This window comes from Mus caroli, chromosome 2 (genome assembly GCF_900094665.2).
Source record: "Mus caroli chromosome 2, CAROLI_EIJ_v1.1, whole genome shotgun sequence".
Classification (NCBI taxonomy): domain Eukaryota; kingdom Metazoa; phylum Chordata; class Mammalia; order Rodentia; family Muridae; genus Mus; species Mus caroli.
In genome coordinates, this window is record NC_034571.1 from 86,436,010 (window position 1) to 86,457,449 (window position 21,440).

The 21,440-nt window shown below is 42.8% G+C and overlaps 1 protein-coding gene across 24 annotated transcripts in view; it reads left to right on the plus strand.

The window, feature by feature from the left end:
* The window catches only part of Phf21a (PHD finger protein 21A), a 178,936-nt gene that overhangs the window by 125,106 nt on the left and 32,390 nt on the right, over positions 1-21,440 (plus strand). For 14 of the 24 annotated variants that reach the window (XM_029474164.1, XM_021185653.2, XM_029474152.1 and 11 more), the window contains 4 exons: positions 9,564-9,791; positions 16,125-16,376; positions 17,575-17,664; positions 19,794-20,087. In XM_029474164.1, the coding sequence (XP_029330024.1) occupies positions 9,564-9,791; positions 16,125-16,376; positions 17,575-17,664; positions 19,794-20,087 (864 nt within the window). The remainder of the gene's footprint in view (positions 1-9,563; positions 9,792-16,124; positions 16,377-17,574; positions 17,665-19,793; positions 20,088-21,440) is intronic. The other 10 variants (XM_029474161.1, XM_029474168.1, XM_029474159.1 and 7 more) reach the window with 3 other exon arrangements.

Consider the following 21,440-nt stretch of genomic DNA (forward strand, 5'->3'; position numbering starts at 1 on the left):
ATAAGTTTTAATTTATGAACCACCATAGAGATACAAGCTATCTTGGGTCACATTTCAACACAAATATATGTTTTATAATGTGTTCAGTTTCCAAGCTAAAAAGACAATAAGTATACATGCTGAAAGGAGCCTGATATGGCTGTTTCCTGAGAGACCCTGCCAGAGCCTGACGAATACAGAGGTGGATGCTCACAGCCAACCATTGGACTGAGCGTAGGGTCCCCAATAGAGGAGTTAGAGAAAGGACTGGAGTTGAAGGGGTCTGCAACCCCATAGGAAGAACAACAATATCAACCAACCAGACCCCCAGAGCCCTCCAGGGACTAAGCCATCAACAAAGGAGTACACATGGTTCCAACTGCATATGTAGCAGAGGATGGCCTTGCCATGCATCAGTGGGAGGAGAGGTCCTTGGTCCTATGAAGGCTCAAAGATGCCCCAATGTAGGGCAGTTGAGGGCAGGTAGGTGGGTTTGGGTGAGTGGGTGGAGGAACACCCTCATAGAAGCAGGAGGAGGGAGGATGGGCTAGGGGGTTTCCAGGAGGAGGGAAACCTGGAAAGGGGATAACATTTGAAATGTAAATAAAGAAAATATCTAATAATAGTAATAAAAAAGACAGTAAGTAGCAATCATTCTCCTGATACTGTATTGTTTTGCTTCTAATTTAAAATAGCAGTGACAATGAGTCTGGCCAGTAGGTGAAGATGTTAGCCGCCAACTCTGATGATCTGAGTCTTACCCCTGAATCCACATAGTGGAATGAGAAATTGTATTCCTGCAGATTGTCCCTGACCTCTACGTATGCAATGGGCTGGTGTGAAAGTGAATGGTCTACAAAGGCTCATAGATTTGAATGCTCGGTTCCCAGTTGATGGACTGTTTGGGAAGGACTAGGAGGTGTGGACGTGTTGCTGTGGGTGTGGCCTTCTTGGAGAAGATGTATCACTTTGAAGACTCTGTCTGTCTGTCTGTCTGTCTGTCTCCCTCTCTCCCTCTCCACCCCCTGCCTTCCATCTTGCCAATAAGATGTAAACTAAACTCTCGGCTACTACTCCAGCACCAGACCTGCTTGCTGGCCACCATGCTTCCAGCCATAATGGTTGTGGACTGACCCTCTGAAACTGTAAGCAAACTCCCAGTTAAATACCTTCCCATTATAAATTGCTTCTTTGGTCACGGTGTCTCTTCACAGCAGTAGAACAGTAACTGTGACATGCATTATGCTCTGTATACCCCACCACACACATGTTAAATTAATGAACATAATCATTTTTTTAAATCTAATCACTTAAGAATTAACATTGAAACATTTGGCTTGAGCCAGGTGTGGTGGCATATACCTTCAACACCTGCAGAGGCAGGCAGATCTCTGTGAGTTTGAAAACAGCCTCGATTACATAGTGAGTTCCAGGTCAGCCATAGTGAGACATTTAAAAAAAAACCCAAAGCAGCTCTTTTTTGTAGCATCCCCTAGGCAGTTGACTGTGTCAAGAATGAAGGTAAATATTTCCTTCCTAACAACTGGCTGTCAGAAGCTCATCACAAGCTTCATATGTTCTATGAGAAGTGCATGGTCACCGAAGTAGCTGCTGAGGGTCTGTGTGAAGACTGGAAGCAGCACTATGTGGTATGAATCAGTGGTGAGAATGACAAACAAGGTTTCCCCACGAAGCATGGTATCCAGACCCACATGGCAGAATGAGCCTGCAGCTGAGTAAGGGCCGGTCTTGTTATAAACCAAGGATAACTGGAAGGAGGAAGCGCAGGTCTGTTTATGTTCTCAACTTGGTTACTGTAAAAAAAAAAAAAGAAAAGAAAGAAAGAAGGAAGGAAAAAAAGAAAAAAAAAAAAAGGAGAGGAGAATATTCCTGGACTGACAGATACTACTGTGTTTTCCTTGATTGGGGTCCAAAAGAGCGAGTAGAATTCAAAAGCTTTTCAGTCTCTAAAAAAATGATGACTGCCGACATGTTGTCAAAAATCCCTTAAACCAAGAAGGTAAGAAGCCTAGGATCAAAGATTCAGCATTGTGTTACTCAACATGTTCTGCAACATAACCACCAAAGTACAAACCACACACTAAGAAAAAACAAGGAGGCTTCAGAATGTGCTAAATTTTTGGCCAAGAGAATAAAGGAAGCCAAAGAAAACTGCTAGGAGCAGATTGCCAAGAGACGTAGGCTGTCCTCTCTGAGAGCTTCTCTTTCTAAGTCTGAGTCCAGTCAAAAACAAGTCCTTAAGAGTAACAAATAAATAATCAGACTATGAAACAAACAAACAAGACATTTGATTTGATGTTTCAAAAATCTGTGATTGCAATGTAACATGTGAAATAAAAGTAGCATTTAACTGTCAGTTGAAAATTTATCTCCTCAAATTGTATTACTTATTGGTTACATCTCTTGTTTTCACACTTACTAAGCACTCTCCACCATTAATATGTTGGATCTTTAACATTTCCTGAAGCAAAGAGGGCAGTACAGTATAGCTTGGGGTTTAAGGAGACAGAAAAGATATAACTGTGAGGAGACTGGCTTCTGACTCTGGCCCCTTTTGTCTTTTAATATAAATATGGTAGCTATTGTTCTGAGCATACAGTGTTCCTTTGTAATCTGTGTTACTACTGTTTGGCCCTGACATGCTTGTCTTTATTTTATATTTATGATAGTGGGTATTGAACTGGGTCCTTGAATATATGACAGAAGTGCTCTGCCACCACACTGCCACTCAGCATATGTGCTGTGCACTGGGCTCTGTAGCTGTCTCTTGAGACTAACTACAGCCACATCCTTTCCTATTGCAAATAAAAGGCAGTCCTCAGGCTCTTAGGGCCCCTAGCTATAGTAGGTAAAGTTCCATTGTAGCAATATTATTACTGTTTCATTGCCATACATACCAAATTTGGTAAGAAACTGGGTGATGCTTACCTGTTAAGAGTGTGAATGAACTAAGTAAGAAAATTATAAACTGCTTTTCTAATAGGCTTACAGTGTTAGAGATGTAGTGTAGATCTCAGAGATGTGGATGAAGCTCTAATCTGTAGAGGTGGCTTGTAAAATCCACTAGTGCAAATACCCATGTGTGCATGCGTGATGGAGTGTGTTAAAACAATCTCCCTCTAGTGCCCAGGTTGACATTGAACTCATGGCACCCTTCCTGCTTCAGCTTCCTGAGAGCTACAATTAAAGGTATGAGCTACTGCACCTGGCTGAAGTGTATGTTCTGAAAGAATAAACCCAAAGGCTTTTTAAATTAAGATGGTAAGCCACAGTCTGGTCACTATCAGGACACGTGTGTTCTCTGCCATCTGTTAGACATCCACACAGATGATTATTGGAAAAGGCTCTGGTAATGTGAACTCTCCTGCTCCTTGACTCGTTTCTAACAGACTGTTCAAATTCCTTGATGCTTTGCAGAAGCTGTTTGTCTGATTCTAAGTAAAACTCATCTCATAAAGCTTGAGGAAAGCCTTCTAATGTCTGCCAAATAAATGCAATGCTACCACTAGTGCTCCTCCTCCTCTTCTTTCCCCTCCTCCCCCTCCTTCCCCCTCCCTGTTAGAATTCTATCTCATACTCCCCTGGGAACATTCTTGCCAACAGCATCACTGCATGTTCTTTGATTGAATTTTGCTTATTGCATTACAGGAAGCGTTTACTGTGAGCTTACTGCTTTCTTCTCATAGTTTTGTTCATAAAATGATGTTGTGTGTTTCTGTTCACAAAATGGCAGAATCTTCATTTAATTCTCTGCTTCTTTAAACAGCACATACCTTTTGTTCAGAACTGTAGTTTGATTCCTAATGTTGTCAACAACACAGGTAGTTTTGTTTTATGTTTGTCTCATGTGGACATAGGGTCTCTGCTCATTCTAGGCTGGCCTAGAATCTTCCTGTCCCCACCTCCTGGGACAGTGCTGTCTAGGATGACGTGCTGTGCCACCATGCATGGCTATATAGACGATAATTATATGGCACATTCTGAAGACTGTCGTGTCTGTTTGTCACTTCTCAGTGTTAATGAATATGGTGCTAACCATAAATGCTATAGTTGAAGTTCATTCGGACAACAGAAGATCCCCCTCTGTCACAGAGACGCTCCCTTAACCCATTTGAGAAATTCTGATACCAACAAATAGAATCTTTTCCAGGTTGGTTTCTCTATTCACATAAAATTTACTACCCTGGTTTAGTTTGAGCAGTGAGTCTGCAGATCTGGACATGCATTCATTGTATTTTAGGTGTGGGGACAAATGTGCCTGATTCTTCACATTTTAGTTTTAAAATGTCTCTGTCAGCCCTTTATTTAAAGATATAAAGGTCACAGTCTCAGATTATACATTAGTTCTTGGGGAGAAAGGGTAACTGTTTAAAGCATTACTTTGAAAGCTGTTTTGAGTGGGTGTGGCATCCTCATAATTGGTTCAGAATAAAGTTGTGTAGAGCACCAGCTAGTTGAGCGAGCTTGAGCAGCAGCGGAGATCTGAAGCACCAGCACCCGGCTGTGGCGGGAAAGGCCTAGTGCTGGAGTTTCTTCTGAGAGGTGCTCCCCAGCATTTGTGCACTGCTGTGATGGAGGAAACAGGGAGTGAGTGATGGGCTTGTCCTCCGCTTCTCCATCTCCTTCTGTGCTCCAGGGAACTTGGAAGAATTGCTTGAGATAACAGGAAGATGAGCCTGTATTCTGTTTAATTGGATCTCTATGACTGTGTATTCTCCTTTCAGACCCATCTTGCTGTTATGTGAACATGTTGATAGTATCACTGAAGGTCGCAGTATTGATCACCAGGGCCCTGTGAACTTGTCTGCCTGAATAAGCCCTGATGAAATTGGGATGCAAGAGTCAAGGAGGTCAGGGGCTGGTCACAGCCTAGGTCTGTGGAATGCTTGACAGACGGATTGACAGTGGACACAGGCCTCACACTGGCCTGTTGTTTATAGAAATTACACTGAAGAGAGAAAGTCTGCAAGCTATTTCTTTCTCCCTCCCATCATTCTTTTCAAATTTTCTTTTTCTTTTCCTTTAATTCCCACTTCTTTTTAAAAAACAAAACAATAAACATTTTTTAAGATTTATTTAATTTATATATGTGAGTACACTGTTGCTATCTTCAGACACACCAGAAGAGGGTATCAGATCCCACTACAGATGGTTGTGAGCCACCACGTGGTTGCTGGGAATTGAACTCAGGACTTCTAGAAGAGCAGTCAGTGCTCTTAACTGCTGAGCCATCTCTCCAGCCCCAACAACAAATCTTTTAAACCAAACACCTTTAATGCCAGCACTTGTGAGGCAGAGGCAGGCAGATTTCTGTGAGGCAGAGGCCAGCCTGGACTACACTTTAGGTTCCAGGATAGCCAGTGCTATGTAGACAGACCCTGTCTCCAAAATTATTTAATAGTTATTAATACTAATCTTTAAAAAAAAACTTTGAAACTGTTTAGTAATGTCAAATGCTAGTTTGTGATATTTAGTCTTTTTTGAGAACTTTAGGATAATGAACTGAGATAATTAGCCACATTCAAAGATCTCTCTCATATGTGAACACTGTTGAAAAAATCTTCTGTTTATACCAGTGTTACCTCCAATAATGGCTGGCAAACAAACAAACAAACAACAAAACAAAACAAAACAAATCAAAACATGATTTCTTTGCTCAGACCACAGTGGTGAACTTGTAGGTCCATGTCCGGGGACAGTGAGAGGACCCTTTGTGTGGGCATTGAGAACTTCCTGACCACACTTGGTAAGGGCTTCTGAAACACTGTCACTGTCTTCTCTCACTTTCACTGCATCTGCTGCTCACCTGTGTCCACATCCCTCTGGACTGTGGGACTTAGAGGAGCTGCCTTGCAGATGGTGTGCAGGGTACCTCTGCCCGAGGAGTGCATCTGCACTAGGGTCCCCGGCAGCAGAGCTTTTCTGCTCCCATCCTTGGTTGTGACTGCACGTGTACATTAGTGACAAGAGACAATACTGCCCAAACCTTTAGCTTTCAAACTTTCAAACATACACAAACACAGCCATGTTACCATGGTATTGTAGTTGGCAAATACATCGAGGACAGGGGGCCAGGCTGTTCTGGTCTGGGAAATGCTTTGAAATACTAGAGCTGTCTTCTACAGAAAGCTTTACCCAGCTCACATGATCTGACCCATCAAACCCACAGGCTTTTTTCCTTCCTCCTGAGGACTGATACAACCTTGCAAGTATTTTCTGTAGGTTTCCCTCCCCACCAGCAGGTCTCCATGGCTTGTCTCAGCTCTGGGGAGGAACAGTTATGAGTGCACTGTGGCTCACTTGACTGTACTCTGCTTCTGGCTCTGACTGGCCGTCACCCTGCTCTAGGCATGTGGTTCAAGAGTTCTCTCGCCTGTATCTCTCTAGTTCTTGTCTCTGCTGTTGCACACAGCACTAGGAGCAGGTCCTGGGTTTTGTTTCTTCTTTGTAGTTCACTTCTGTAGGCAGTGATCACTAAGGAGTTCCTAAAGACATCTGTAGAGGATAAAGATGTTCGTACTGTAATTATCTAGTTTTCCTGCACTGTCTCCTTCAGTGTCTCCCCCCACTTCTCTTTTTCTTTGGCAAGTTTTCCTCCTGTTCCTCTCTTCTGGTTTTTGTTTGGTTTGGTTTGGTTTTTGGTTTTTGTATAAGCTCTTGGAGTCTGTCTCTCCTGGGAGAGTGCTGTCTAGGATGACACGCTGTGCCACGTGGACGATAAGGACTGTCATGTCTACTTGTCACATGCTCAGTGTTAACCGTAGATGTAGTAGTTGAAGTTCAGCTGAACAACGGGACGCACCCTCCGTCACTGAGACACTCCCTTCACCCATTTGAGAAATTCTCATACCAACAAATACATTTTTTTTCAGGTTGTTTTCTCTATTCACATAAAATTTAATACCTGGTTTTATCTGAGCAGTGAACATCTGGTGGTGAGGAAGACTGAAAGCAACCTTAATAAATTATTTCATTCTTAAACGTCGAGGTGTTCAGACAGGCACCCAGTGTTAACTAACACCTCTGCAGTGCTCACGGTTGCCTGTAGCGCCCCTCCCCTGAACTCCAGCACTTCCATTTCAATGCCCTCGATACTTGAGAGATACCATTTTGAAGACCAAATGTTAATTTTATAACCATTTGATAGTTTATTAATTTTTTTACTCTGCATATGTCTTCTGTAAAAAACTTGAACTGCATCTAAAAAAATAATTTCCCCTAAAAGGCAGTACAATTATGGGGTATAATGTATAGGTTGGTCCCCTCCCCCAAAATGTTCTTTATGTGGTATTTTCATTGTCTGAAAAGAATCAATAAAAATATTTTCAAACTTTTAAAGAATGTATTTAGTGTTGACTTAAATGCTTTAGAAATCCATTCCGTGTATATTTTACTATTCCACCATGCTAAGTGAGGTAGCCTGTGGGTTTGGGTTCTTTAGAGAATATGGGTGGCAAAGTTGATTAGAGCCACATGACTAATTTGCAATAAGCCTGGCTGTTCTGGATTTACTTAACCCCTTACTGAAAGCTTTATTTTGAGAGCAAAGGGTGTATTTGCATTGGTAGAGTGCTCGACCAAAGTGCATGATGCCCTTCGTTTGACCCCCAGCGTGGTATAAACTAGTTGTGGTGGTGACATCTGTATTCCCAGATCTCCAAAGATGATCGGTCAGTTCAGAGTCATCCTTGACTACTAAACAGTGAGTTTGAGACTAGCTTGGGATACCTAAGAACTTATCTCAAAAAGTTAATTAATCGAAAGTATACTAATTTTTAACTAGCACTAAGCTTCATTATCTCCAGTCATAATGTGTCTCAGAAGTATCAACCTTTTGTCATCAGAACTAGCAAACTGCAGCTTATGCGTTCACTGTGCCGCCCCTGAGCCAGTGACTGGTGTTCACTCCCTGCACACTCTGTGCAGGGGGTGAGGATACTGCTTTACAGCATAGTGTTCTCTGCAGAGTGGAGACGTTAACCAACCCTGCATTCGTGGCACTTTCCTATGAAATATATTTTTTTATGAAATGTATTCTTTCTAGAGTCGGGCGCTATAGCTGAATGGCAGTGTACCTGCCTAGCACACATGAGGTCATCCCTATACTATTGCTTCTCAGCCTTCCGTACGATGCATCCTTTTAAGGAGCTAGCTCCTCAGGTTGTGGTGACCCCAACCATAAAATTATCTCATTGCTACTTCATAACTGTAAACATCTGTGTTTTCTGATGGTCTTAAGCCCCAATGAAAGGGTCATTGGACCCCAAAGGCTTGGCTTTGCTACCCACAAGTCGAGCACCTCCGCCATACACTAAAAATAAAGGAAAAGCAGGCAGACAGAAGGGATAGATTATTATAATAATAAAAATATCCAAAAACATGTCTTTTTTATAATTTAAGTACAATTTAGGATGTTTATAAGACCTTGATTTTAAATTTTCTTTCTTTCTTGTTTGTTTATTTATTTATTTATTTATTTTACTAAGGTCTCACTATGTAGCTCTAGCTGTCCTTTGAACACACTACATAGTTCAGGCTAGTCAGGAACTCAGTGAGATCTACCTGCCTCAGCCTTCTGTTTACTAGGATAGCATGTGCCACCAGATCCAGTTTGACTTTACATTTCTATCCCATGTATTTAAACTTCTACTCTGCCTAAACAGATAGTATATGATGCTATGCATATGTTGCATACATGTCTAAAATCTGTCCCAGCGGAGAAGTCGTACTCCATAGCTACACATTTCAGTAATTTAGAATACTTTGAGTTTATATAGCATACGGCAGTTTATTTTAAAAATGAGGCTGAGAGAGAAAGAGAGAGTGTTCCTATGGATTGAACCTGGGGCCTTGCATACAAGAGCCATGTCTTAAACCCTACTTAATGCTTCAGACTGGGAGAGATGCATGATGCTTGCTAGAATAGTTAAAATGTCAGACGAAATAGTTTAATAATGACCAGTAATGTGTCAGCTACAGTTCAGGGCATTCTATATAGATTAGCTTATTTATTGCTCATAAGATGTACTTTTATCGCATTTTTACAGTCCAGGACACTAAGGAATGGGTGGGTTAAAAAATACCCACCCAACAGCATATAAACTGGGCTCAAGTTAAGACATCATAGCTCCAGTGCTTCTGCTGTGCTGTTCTGCTCTCTACCTCGCAGGCTAAACTGATCAATAGCCAAGAAATCTGAACTGGCTGTAGTGGCTCAACCCTATAGTCCTAGCATTGGGAGGCTGAAGCAGGGCACTGAGTTCAAGGCCCGTTGGACTGCATAGTGAAGCCACCTCGAGGAAAAGGTGTGGGCTGGAAAGTAAGGAAAAGTGAGGAAGGAGGAGGAGGGGGAAGGCAAAAGCATGGTCTTTGCTTCACTGTTTAAATCTGTATGCCTCCATTTCCTTTATAACACTGGTTTCATATTAATGGAAATCTATAAGGTTTGTTGGGTTCCTTGTGTTAGAATCTGTGTTAGGTATGGTGTTGATGAAGCCAGTTGTAGAAAGACATCAGAGAACAAACAATGTTCTGATAGATTTCCATTTGTCTTCATTTGGTAGAAAAGAGTAGTTGAGCAGCTGCGTAAGAACCTGATAGTCAAGCAAGAGCAGCCGGACAAGTTCCAGATACAGCCATTGTCACAGTCTGAAAACAAACTACAAACAGCACAGCAGCAGCCACTACAGCCACTGCAGCAGCAGCAACCGCAGCAACAGCAGCAGCAGCAACAGCAACAGCAGCAGCACGCCCAGCAGTCAGCAGCACCGCCTAGTCTGACTGCATCACAGGTAACAGTATGGGTGGAGCAGCCAAGGCTGAGTGTTGGGTAGTGGTTGGTCACATAGAACTGGATTATATTTCAACTATCCTAAGCTCAACTAACACTAAACAAGTTTTCTGGATTTTGTTTGGGGTTTTTACTATCATTGACATAAGAATCAGTGAAATTCACCTGCAGAAGGAAAGAGACTTCTAAGGAGCAGAAGTTTTATTAAATTAAATTATTGGGTTGAGAATGGAGCTAGGGGGCTCAACTAACATCTTGAAGCCATGGGTTTGATCCTCAGGACTATATAAAGCCAGGTGTGGTGGTGCATGCTGGTGATCCCAGCACTCTGAGGTGGAAGCAGGGGGGTCAAAAAATCAATTAGCAACCCTTGACAACATATCATGTTCAAGTTTGAGATGCTATCTCAGAGAGCCGCAGAAGTGATTTCCATTTGGAGATTTCTGGGGTATTTGTTTATATATGTTCTAAAGTGACCTGTTCCCTTCTGTAATTGTTCTTCTACAATTCTTAGCAATTATGCATGGAGCTATTCCAGGACCCATGCTTTGGGAACCATGTAGAAAGGAGCATTGAGAAGGGGGCTATGTTTTTATTATCTATAGACAGTGTTCAAGGCCACTGCTTGAGAATGTGCATTGGTTCTAATAAACTGGTGGAGCTCTGAAGTGAGGTTGCAGGTGAGCCTTAGAGCCAAGTGGGAGTGTCATATCCTAGCCTGATGTAGCTGTGGAAATGTTTTACTGAAAAGGGCATTTAATCTAGCGTAGAATGTGAGGAGAGAATCAAGATACACTGAAAGGGCATATTTGGAATTGACATTTGATTAAGAAAATTATTCAAGCTTGACCTCTATACACACACACACACACATACACACACACAAATAAACAAGTGAGCAAATGGATGAATGGGTGAATGAATGAATGAGACTAGTGAACAGTGAGCAGTGAATTTGGGTCTTCTGAAACACACCTACACTGAGGCTTCATTATGTATACAGAGGAAAATGGAGTTTGCTTACCTACTTATTATTTGTAGACCCAGGACTAGTTCATGTACAAAATTTTTAAAGCCAAGAATTGAACCAATTATACAAACACTAAAGACATACATAACATGTAGTGTGCTGTAGAGCCAAAATTAAACCCAGAAGTTTTAAATGAAAAATCTGTCCATTCAAATACTTTTCTGTAGTGCCAAACACTACCATGAAAGGCAATGCCAGTGCAGTATGAAACCTAGGACAAAAGAGAAGTCCCTGGGGCTGGTTCAGCGGTTCTGAGCATCTGTTGTTCTTGCAGAGAATCAGGGTTTGAGTCCTAGCATCCATAAGGCTTCTCGCACCTGTCTGCAACTCCAGTCCCAGGCACCCAACACCCTCTTCTGACCTCCAAGGGCACCAGGCACACATGTGGTGTATACACGGATGTTCAGACAAACACTCATACACATAAAATAGTAAAGTAAATAAATCTAAAATAAGTTGTTTAAGTCCCCGTCTTAAGTCAGAGAACAAGAGCACCAAACAGACTTCTTCATTAATCACCCCCCCCCATACTAATACTATATGTAAATTAGGCTTGTTTTTCTCCCCAACAGGGTCTTACTATATAGTTCTGGTTAACCAGAACTGTGTAGACCAGGCTGGTCTCAAACTCAGAGACCTGCCTGCCTCTACATGTGGGGTTATTTGCCTGGGTGTTTGCAATCCACGTGCGTTCAGTGCCTTCAGAGGCCAGAGCAGGCCACTGGATCCCCTGAGTCTGGAGCTACAGCCAGCTGTGAGCTTTCCAGGCCGTTCTTTAAGGCCCCTGAATGTCTATAACTTCTCACAGATTGCTTCTGAGTTTGCAGACTCATCATAGATGTAGGTAAGACAGTTGAAAAATATGGAATTTACACAAAGTAAATTTGGGTTCTACAAAAGATGTTCAGTGTTTAAAAGTTCTTGTTCTTGCAAAGGACCTGAGTCCAGTTCCTAGTACCTATGCCACCACAGACAGCTGCACTCAAATGTTCACTCTCTGTCTCTGTCTGAGTCTCGCTGTCTCTGTCACACACACACACACACACACACACAACACACACACACACACACGGCATCACACGCACTAAAAGAAAGAAAAATAAAATAATCTTTTAAAATGTTTTAATGGAGGGGACTGGAGAGATGATAGCTTTGCTGCTAAGAGATTAAGAGCCTGTACCTTCCTTGCAGAGGACCCAAAATCAGTTTTCTGCACCTGTGTCAGGTGGCTCACAACTATGTCTAACTCCTGTTCCAGGGAATCTGATGCCCTCTTCTGGCCTCCCCGGGCACTGCAACTACAGACTCTGACTCAGACACTAATTTAAAAATTAGAATTTAAAAATAATAGTAGAATCAAATCTTTCTTTTAGAAAAGTAAATGCAGAGGCAGGTATAGTGTCACAATCTGAGCACTCAGGAGGATGAGGCAGGAGAATTAAGAATTCAAGGCCAGCCTGGGCTCCATAGTAGGTCTATCTCAAAACAACAAAAGTAAACAGAAAACAAATTACAAAAGCATGCCTTTCGTCTTAGTTACTGTTCTATACCTTGACCAAGACAACATATAGAAAAGAGCATTTCGCTGGAGACTTGCTTACAGTTTGAGGGGTTAGTTCACGATCATTATGATGGAGGTGTGGCTGCTGGCCAGCAGGCGTGGTACTGAAGCAGTATTTGAGAACTTATATTCTGATTCCCAAGCATGAAGCAGAAATAGAGTGAGACTGGGCCTGTGGTGGGCGTTTGAAACCTATCTCCCTCCCAGTGGCACACCTCCCTCACCAAGACCTCCTCCACCACACCCCTAACCCTTCTTAAACATTTCACCAACTGGAAACAAGACATTCCAGTTCAAGCTATCACACCTTTGAAGTAGCAAGGAGGCTGTTGAATGTGAAATGATGGGAGAGTTACAAGGCCAGGACAGGCAAGAGGGAGCTGCCTCTACTGCCTGATAAAACTTGGGTGTTTGGTAACTATAGGAAGGTATACAGGAACAGATGGATGGGAGTGTAAGTGTAGCATATATTAGATATGTAGCTTCTGAAAGGCACGGCCTCTGATTGGTTACAGTGGGCAGGAAGGAGATGCTAGGTGAGGAAGTTCCGTATTTTACACTGAGGGACCCTTGCTGCAAGGCAGCGTCTTCTAGACACCACAGGGAAGTTGTACACGAAATCTCAACAACGTGGTTGCCTGAGCAAGACCTGAGTAATGACAGCATCAGGCTGTCAAGGCCACACCCCTATTGGAGAACAAATGCAGTCAGTGGAAGGTGTGTATTTATTAAAAACTGAATACACAAATAACCTTATAAACAAAGAGGAGGGTGAGTTCTATTTGTGTTTGAGTGTACAACAGTGACTTCCTATTCAAAATTTAGCAGACACTAAAACAGATGTAGAGGTTAATTAGGTCCCATAAAAGTATCCCTTGACGTTCTGGTTTGTGCATTAGATCAGCTCTTTATAAATTAAAATGCCTCTTATCTAACAAGTTAACAGTATTAACCTAGCAAAAATACAAAGGGATTTAGCCAGGCTTTGTGGTTTACACACATGTTCCCAGTGTTTGAGAGGCTGAGACAGGTGCATCACCCTAAGTTTGAGGCCAGCTTGAGCTACCAAGTGAAACTTTGTCCCCTCAAAAACCATTTCTAGGATCCAGAAAGATGGCTCAACAGTTGAGGGCCCCAGTGCTCTTGCCAGGGCCCTGGGCTTGGTTCCCAGCACTAGTGTGGTTCACATCCATTGTAACTCCATTTCCTCTCTGCCCTCCACAAGCACTCAGGCACACATGTGGTGCACACACATACATACAGGCAGCACGTGCGTACACATAAAATAAGCTTTAAATATTTTTAATTTATTAAAGTAAAACAGAAGGACTTTGCATTAGTGCTACTGCATTTATGTCTGCATGAATTGCTAGCTCATAGAAGTCAAGTTTTGTTACAATTAAAGATGTTTATGGAACCATAGTACCTGCTACTTCATTTGAAGATGATCAGACTTGAGTAGCATTATCTACCCAGGTCCAAACACAACTTCTATGAAAATCACTGTCTTTCATTCTGGACTTCCAACCTCTCTGCATCTTCTCTTCTTCCTGTGGACAGCTGAGACATTTTCAGTATGCTTGGATGTCAAAGTTCCCTTGTTGTCTAAACCCTAACACTTCACGAGTTTGCTCCTTGTTCCCAAATATTTGGAATGGAGTGATAAGATTGGATAAGAAATGGGAATCTTAACTAATCTATGAGTACATTTGTTAAGAAGTTTTCACTGAGACATTCATACTAGGTATTTGGCCTATGTATTATGTATAATTATATAAATGTTAGACTATATCCAATAAAATCAGCCACAATTAAATACATATAAAGGAGAATAAAATCCTGAGTTTCAGTGTGAAGTGACTTGTCAGATTTAATGTTATGAAAACATTAAGTTAACAGTAATATATAATCCAGGTAAAAATAAAATATAAACACCCTCAGATTTGTGTTTTTATTCGGTATTTGCTAGAATAATCAGTTTAGAGTTAATCAAAATATTGAAAATGATGGCCTCAACTAGAAGTATTCTAAATGAAAGTCCATTGACCACATGTAAAGCAATATCAACATATAAACTGTCTTAAAATCGTTGTCATTGGGTTCTGCTGAGCAGACCATCAGTCCACAGTCTGTATTACACTAGGATTAAAGGCCATCTACTATGGCTTGCTCACTTACCTCTTCAAAAGCTCTTTGTATTCAAGCATTTTAAATTGAAAGATGAAACTGATAGCCTACTATGCTTAAAACTCTTTATACAACAGCTGGCTTTGTGAGATAGCCTTTGCTGTTGCACACTCTAGCACTTCCAGTGATCAAATGGCATTTAACTGTCAACTGCTTGTCAACCCTAACCTGCTGCCCAGGTGCCATTTCACATTTGAGAAGGCAGTGGTGGGAGGCATGAGCTGCCCGTGCTGTGCCTTGGGTGGTTTTAATTGTAGACATTAATAAGGAGTGCTGGTAGGGTGGGTGAGTCCACAGCTTTACATGTTGTTGTTGTTGTTGTTGTTAAAAGGAGGTTTTAAAAGATGAGTATATGTACATGCAAACACATATCAGGAAGAAAAGGTAAAGAATTCTGTACGCTCAGTATCTGGATACGTGGTGCTCACATGATGTGGAGGAGAAACTTGAGGGTGATTTTTTCCTGGTGTGCAGAGGAGAGAGGGCTGCTGGGGACTCCTGCAGGGCTGGGCCTGCTCTCCCGACACTGTTCAGCCAGCCAGGCCGTACCACATATGGCTTAGAAGACATGACGAGTACAAGCACCGGACTGACCGTTTCAGTTTCTAATTGCAATTTATAAAAGCCAGGCACAGCTGGTGGCTGCCAAAGTGTTCACTACATTTTGGAAGGGAAAGTAAACTTGGAATAAATATCAGAACCAGTAAGTTGGCGATGAATGTTTGTGTTCCTGGAAGGTCTGCATTGTGCACGACCAGCCATAGTGCCAGGTAGATGTGTATGCGGTGTAATGAGGTGGTTTCTGTAACAGACATTTGTAATCATTCTAGTAAAAAGTCAGGCAAGTGCAGCTCCAGAGCTCCAGAAATACAAGTGTCAGCTGGGGCCTCACCAAACGCCTCCTCCAAGATCCAGGGCAGGAGCTTGTTCCCACCTGGTCAGTTCCCTGACTGATGATTTCCACCTCAGTTCTCCAGAGGAAGATTTCAGGCAGTGGCCCACCCCTCCCTTTGGAATAGGAAACTGGTGTTTCCTGTACTCGTTAACAGCATCTTTCTCTGCAGCCTGGGGTTTACTGCCTCTGAGGTGGCAGTTATGCTGATCCTCCTGTGAGTTTCTCTTCTGCTCTCCCAGGGGGCTCTCAGAAAGATGACACCTTTCCTTTGTGCCATAGAAGGCAAATTGCCAGATCAGTTGAGGTTATAGCAATCAGGGATAGAGACAGTGTGCAACTTAGACGGGAATTAACTGACTCTATGCAGTTAGAAAACCCAGAAGCATTAAGTGGGCTCCTGGTATGTACATGTAGATGTGTACTGTCCATTTCCTAAAACCATATGTCTACATGAGGGCACTCACTACAGTGAACTTTCCTGTTTACAAGTGACCCTGACTTGAGAAACTAGAGTTTGTCTCTCTATTATAAGAAGCATGCTCTATATACGCAAAGGCTCATAGACAAACTCAACTGCGTTGTTTCCTTTGGGAGTTCAGCAGCATATGGTTCAGTGGGATCACATTTCGGTCTCCTAATATCTGTTCTCCGTGTCTCCTAGAAGACTGTAACTACAGCTTCTATGATTACCACAAAGACACTACCTCTCGTCTTGAAAGCAGCAACTGCGACCATGCCTGCCTCTGTTGTGGGCCAGAGACCTACCATTGCTATGGTGACCGCCATCAACAGCCAGAAGGCTGTGCTCAGCACTGATGTGCAGAACACACCAGTCAACCTCCAGACGTCTAGTAAGGTCACTGGGCCTGGGGCAGAGGCTGTCCAAATTGTGGCAAAAAACACAGTCACTCTGGTAAGCCAGCAGCTGCTACTCATGTGTTCACATGAGAGGGTTCAGGTTGTGCATTGAAGAGGGTATCCATTTTGGGCTCCTGCTGGGTTTTTGAGCTCCTATCATTGCTAGCAAAGCAGACTCCCCTATAGGCCTATCACATGCACATGTGCACACACACATCGAAATCTGCGTGCTGAAACCCCCTGTGCTATATTCTGCTTTGAGGAAAACCCTCTGCTACATTCTTTTAGTTTATTATCCCTCTAAATTGAATGAATCAGGAAGTACTTAGAGTTGGTTGGGGCACATTTGAAAAATACTCAAGAAACTCGGAGGTGAATGTTCCACAGGCTGAGTCTTCCAGAGGGAGGATCACCTGAAGGAAACACTTGAACAAGACTGTCCAGGATATTTCTGGATCAAGCCATTCAGATACTGTTGTTCTTAGAAGTTAATGAGAACCAGGTCCAAATTGTTATACTCAGTTATCTTCTTCAAATGACAGAACTCTTGGTGACTTTTTGAATAATGATCAATAATGAGTTAAAGTAGCAACAAACTGAAGGTTTGCCGCTCACCCAGGAGTCCTTAGAGACACAGCCCTATCCCTCAACCAGACACGAGGAGTGCCAAGTTCTCTATAGACTGGGTGTGGTGGCACACCTTTAATCCAGCACTTATGAGGCAGAGGTGGGTGGATCTCTGTGAATTTGAGGCCAGCATGGTCCAGTGAGTTCTAGGACAGCCAAGGTGACACAGAGAAACCATGTCTCAAAAAGCCAGAAAAAAGGGAGAAAAAGTTCTCTGTAGAAAGAAAGCTGCTCCCTGTTGAGTAAAGCTTGTATCTCTGGGGGAGGGGAGGGAAAATCCATGTGGACAGACAGTAAATTTGATTTTACTTAAGATGTAGTTTTGACTCTTAAAATATAAATGTAAGAGTTCATGAGTGTAAGAAAGCCGTCCAAGATTGCTGAGTGTGTGTGGTTCTGTATGTGAGGAGACAGGAGTGCGGTTGATCACTGTATGGGACAGAGAGTCTAGGTGGGACAGGAAATAGTTCCTAAAGTGGTGTTGGTTCACATAGTGAATTGCACGGGAAGAGCAGGTGGGAATTCTGTTTCGTGTGGAAGGCAAATGCCCCGTGTCCTTTGCGTGTCTGCCTCTGACACTGAATAGAGACTGCCCTCGGGTTTATTTATGTTTCCCTGTTTCTTAGCAGGTTCAAGCAACACCTCCTCAGCCCATCAAAGTACCACAGTTTATCCCTCCTCCTAGACTCACTCCACGTCCAAACTTCCTTCCACAGGTGAGTGAGGCAGTGGGAACTCCAACCGTGGGAAGTGTGGTGGTATCCTCAGGGGCTTGCCCATGCAGTGAAGAGGCAGTGAAACTACCTGAGGGAAGGAAGGCGGCCAGGATAATACCAGTAGAGGGAAGCATCGTGGCGCCATTACCTTGGTTGGGGGAAATATAACCATATTTAATTAGCAAAGGGAAACTTTGCTAAAAAGACTAGAAGGAGGGCTGGAGAGATGGCTCAGAGGTTAAGAGCACTGACTGCTCTTCCAGAGGTCCTGAGTTCAATTCCTAGCAACCACATGGTGGCTTACAACCATCTGTAATGATATCTGACCTCCTCTTCTGGAGTGTCTGAAGACAGCTACAGTGAATGTACTTACATATATAATAAATAAATCTTTTTTAAAAAGAGGGGGGGGGAGAGGGAGGAGTGGGCAAGCAGCCCCTTTTCAAAAAAAAAAAAAGACTAGAAGGAGAATCAACAGCCAGACAAGCCCTTGTGACACCTGGCTTACAGGAGTTGGCATAGGGGTCTGCACCGAGCTTTTCTACCCAGCAACTAGACTGACTCTGCTCGACCCCAAGTAGTCCATCCAATAGAAAGACCAACACTTATGCTCTGAGAGTATAGCTTTCAGACACAGAGGAAAAGGAGTCTGTCTGTGAGGGGTCATATAGTACTAGCATGAGAGAAGACCATCCTCTTATTTATCAGATAGATCTTTACTGTTGGTAGCAAACGTTGTTCTAAGCTATTGTGTCCTGAATATGCTGATTTTCAAGACACAGCTGCAGCAGCATCGCAGTTGCCTATAGGGTATTAGCGTCCATAGGGGAGTACGGTAGACTGAATGTGTGGATGGGACACAGACCATTCTGGACTGAGAAAGTACATTCATGATTTCCTAGAATAGTCTACATTCAATGTGAAACCTAAAACCCCAGTAAAGTCTGTCTGATATATTTTGAAGAAGGAATTTTTTAAATGTCCCAGGCTGAGAGTACCAAGTAGGCTTTCATGTCTTGAGTGGAGACACACCATGTACATTCAAAAAGCCAAGGAGATTTGCTGTGGCTGTGCAGAGACCATGAGGCCACCCAGGTTGGACTTAAAGAAGATCCTGGAAAAGTGCCCTGGAGAAGAGCGAGCCTGTGGATCATCACCATTGTGCAGAGATGTGGGTTGAGTCCTAGCAGGGGGTCTGTGGAAGTGTTTACCGTCAAATACTTAACTGGATGTCTTAGAGATTCCCTCTTTCTGCTGGTAGACAACAGGTTGGAAGTACTTAAGCCTGTAGACAGGAAGCACAGGCTGGACATTAAAATGGCATGAGCTCATCTTCAGAGACTCTGCCTCTAGTCCTAGGCACTTTATATGGACTGCCTGGTTTCTTTGTTTGTTTGTTTGTTTGTCTGTTTTTTTTTTTTGTTTTTTTTTTTGTTTTTTTTTCAAGACAGGGCTTCTCTGTGTAGCCCTGGCTGTCCTGGAACTCACTCTGTAGACCAGGCTGGCCTTGAACTCAGAAATCCATCTGCCTCTGCCTTCCAAGTGCTGGGATTAAAGGCGTGCACCACCACCGCCCAGCTGACTGCCTATTTTCTTTCTCACAACAGCTGTATGAAAGGTTTTCAGGAAAGAATCAAAGATTTAGTTCATGTTTTTCAAACTAAAATTAATTAATATGTTTTAGTTTTTCAAACTAAAATTAATTAATGTGATATGTTGGTGGATTTCATGAAGCTTTTGTGCTTTAGAAATGTATATCTATAGGTGTAGCAACAAGGTCTTGCTACTATATCAGTAGCAGCCATCACGGGATCATTTTAAGTTAACCTGAACATTCAGACTTAGAAGACTGTCATTGGCCGGGTGGTGGTGGTGCACGCCTTTAATCCCAGCACTTGGGAAGCAGAGGCAGGCGGATTTCTGAGTTCAAGGCCAGCCTGGTCTACAGAGTGAGTTCCAGGACAGCCAGGGCTATACAGAGAAACCCTGTCTCAAAAAAACAAACAAACAAAAAAAAAAAAAAAAAAAAGAAGAAGAAGACTATCATGGGCCACACTTGGTACCAGTATGCTTGGAAACACTGGAAGACTTGCTACTTCTGGTAATTTTTTTTTTTCTCTCTCTCATAGGTTCGACCCAAGCCTGTGGCCCAGAATAACATTCCTATCGCTCCAGCGCCTCCTCCCATGCTTGCAGCTCCTCAGCTTATCCAGAGGCCTGTCATGCTGACCAAGTTTACACCCACAACCCTCCCCACATCCCAGAATTCCATCCACCCTGTCCGTGTTGTCAATGGACAGACTGCAACCATAGCCAAAACGTTCCCCATGGCCCAGCTCACCAGCATTGTCATAGCTACTCCAGGGACCAGACTCGCTGGACCTCAGACTGTACAGCTTAGCAAACCAAGCCTGGAGAAACAGGTAGGGCAGAGTGTGTCTGCACTTGCTGTGGCAATAGCCTTGCCCTTGAAACAGCAGCTGCTGGACGCTTTCTAAATACTCTTTCTCAAGTGTTCTTCATCTCAGCACCAAATCAACATCCTATCACTTTATTGTATGATAATTCACTCATATTCAAAAGAGCCTTTCTCCTGAATTAAGTTGAATTGTTTTCCCAAGGCTTCAGAGTCTTATATAAATGTGCTCCCCCTGCTGGCTTTGATGCAGAAATTCACAGACAGGCCTCTGCCTCCGGGAGGAAGCACTCCATACTGGAACAGAGAATACCGTGGTTACTTTACCCACTGAGAGTCCCAGTGAGGACCCGACTGGGAGAGTCGCTCAGGAGCAGTAAGCAAAGCAGAGAAGGGATTTCATCTCAGAAGCTTCCTTCATCATCACAGAGGACACAGAACCAAACTGTAACTTCCTAGACTACATGTAGCAGACATTTTATTTTAGTTCAAACATTGAAGCCCTACCTTTATATTTTCTAAATTCAGATTTTTATCGTAAGTTAGTAAAGTTAGTAAGACTAGAGGAAAACTGGTTACCTCTAAAAACAAAACCTTGAAGGCACAAGAGCAGCCTTGGGGAGAAGGGATTTCTAACCATCACTCTTTCCTGTCTAGAGAAAGAGCAGTGACAACAGTAGGCTTCAGAGAAAAACAGTTTTCAAGAAGTTGCTTTAACTAGCCATTGGCCTGCTGGGGCAGTCTATAATTTGGAATCCAGGAGGCTTAGGCTGCAAGATGGCTGCCACCTGCTCCCAGCCCTGGCTGCAAGCCAGGACTGCCCTCTAGCTGTAGTGCACCGAGCTCCTTGACAGGCCTTCATGGTCCCATTTCCCATCGCTAAACCTCACTTGACTTTATAAAGAAAAAGTTGTTTTGTTTTGTTTTTTTAATTTCCATTTTATTTTTCCATTTCCTTTTCTGATTATATAGATATAATACATGTGACTTAAGGATACAGACATCACAGAAATATAAATTGTAGAAGATTCTCTCCCCCAGCTTATGCGTTTTCTGAAATATTTTACAAAATTTTACCTGTAGTAGTTAGTTACTATGAACATTTTTAATCATGTGCTTGTCTCAAACCATCAGTGTCCTGGGCTGTTTCTAATCACTCAGACTTGGTCTGTCATCCATGAGAAAATAGCCTCTGGTGAGTCTCAGTCTTCTGCCTGAGTAGGTGGCCCCTGGTTGGGTGGTCCCAGGCTGCCTTGGCCTTCTTAAACAGAAGAATCTTGCATACACACTCCCAGGCAGCAGAGTTGAATTATAAAACTTTGTGTTCAGGAAACACACAAGACAGCTCATCACCAATCCT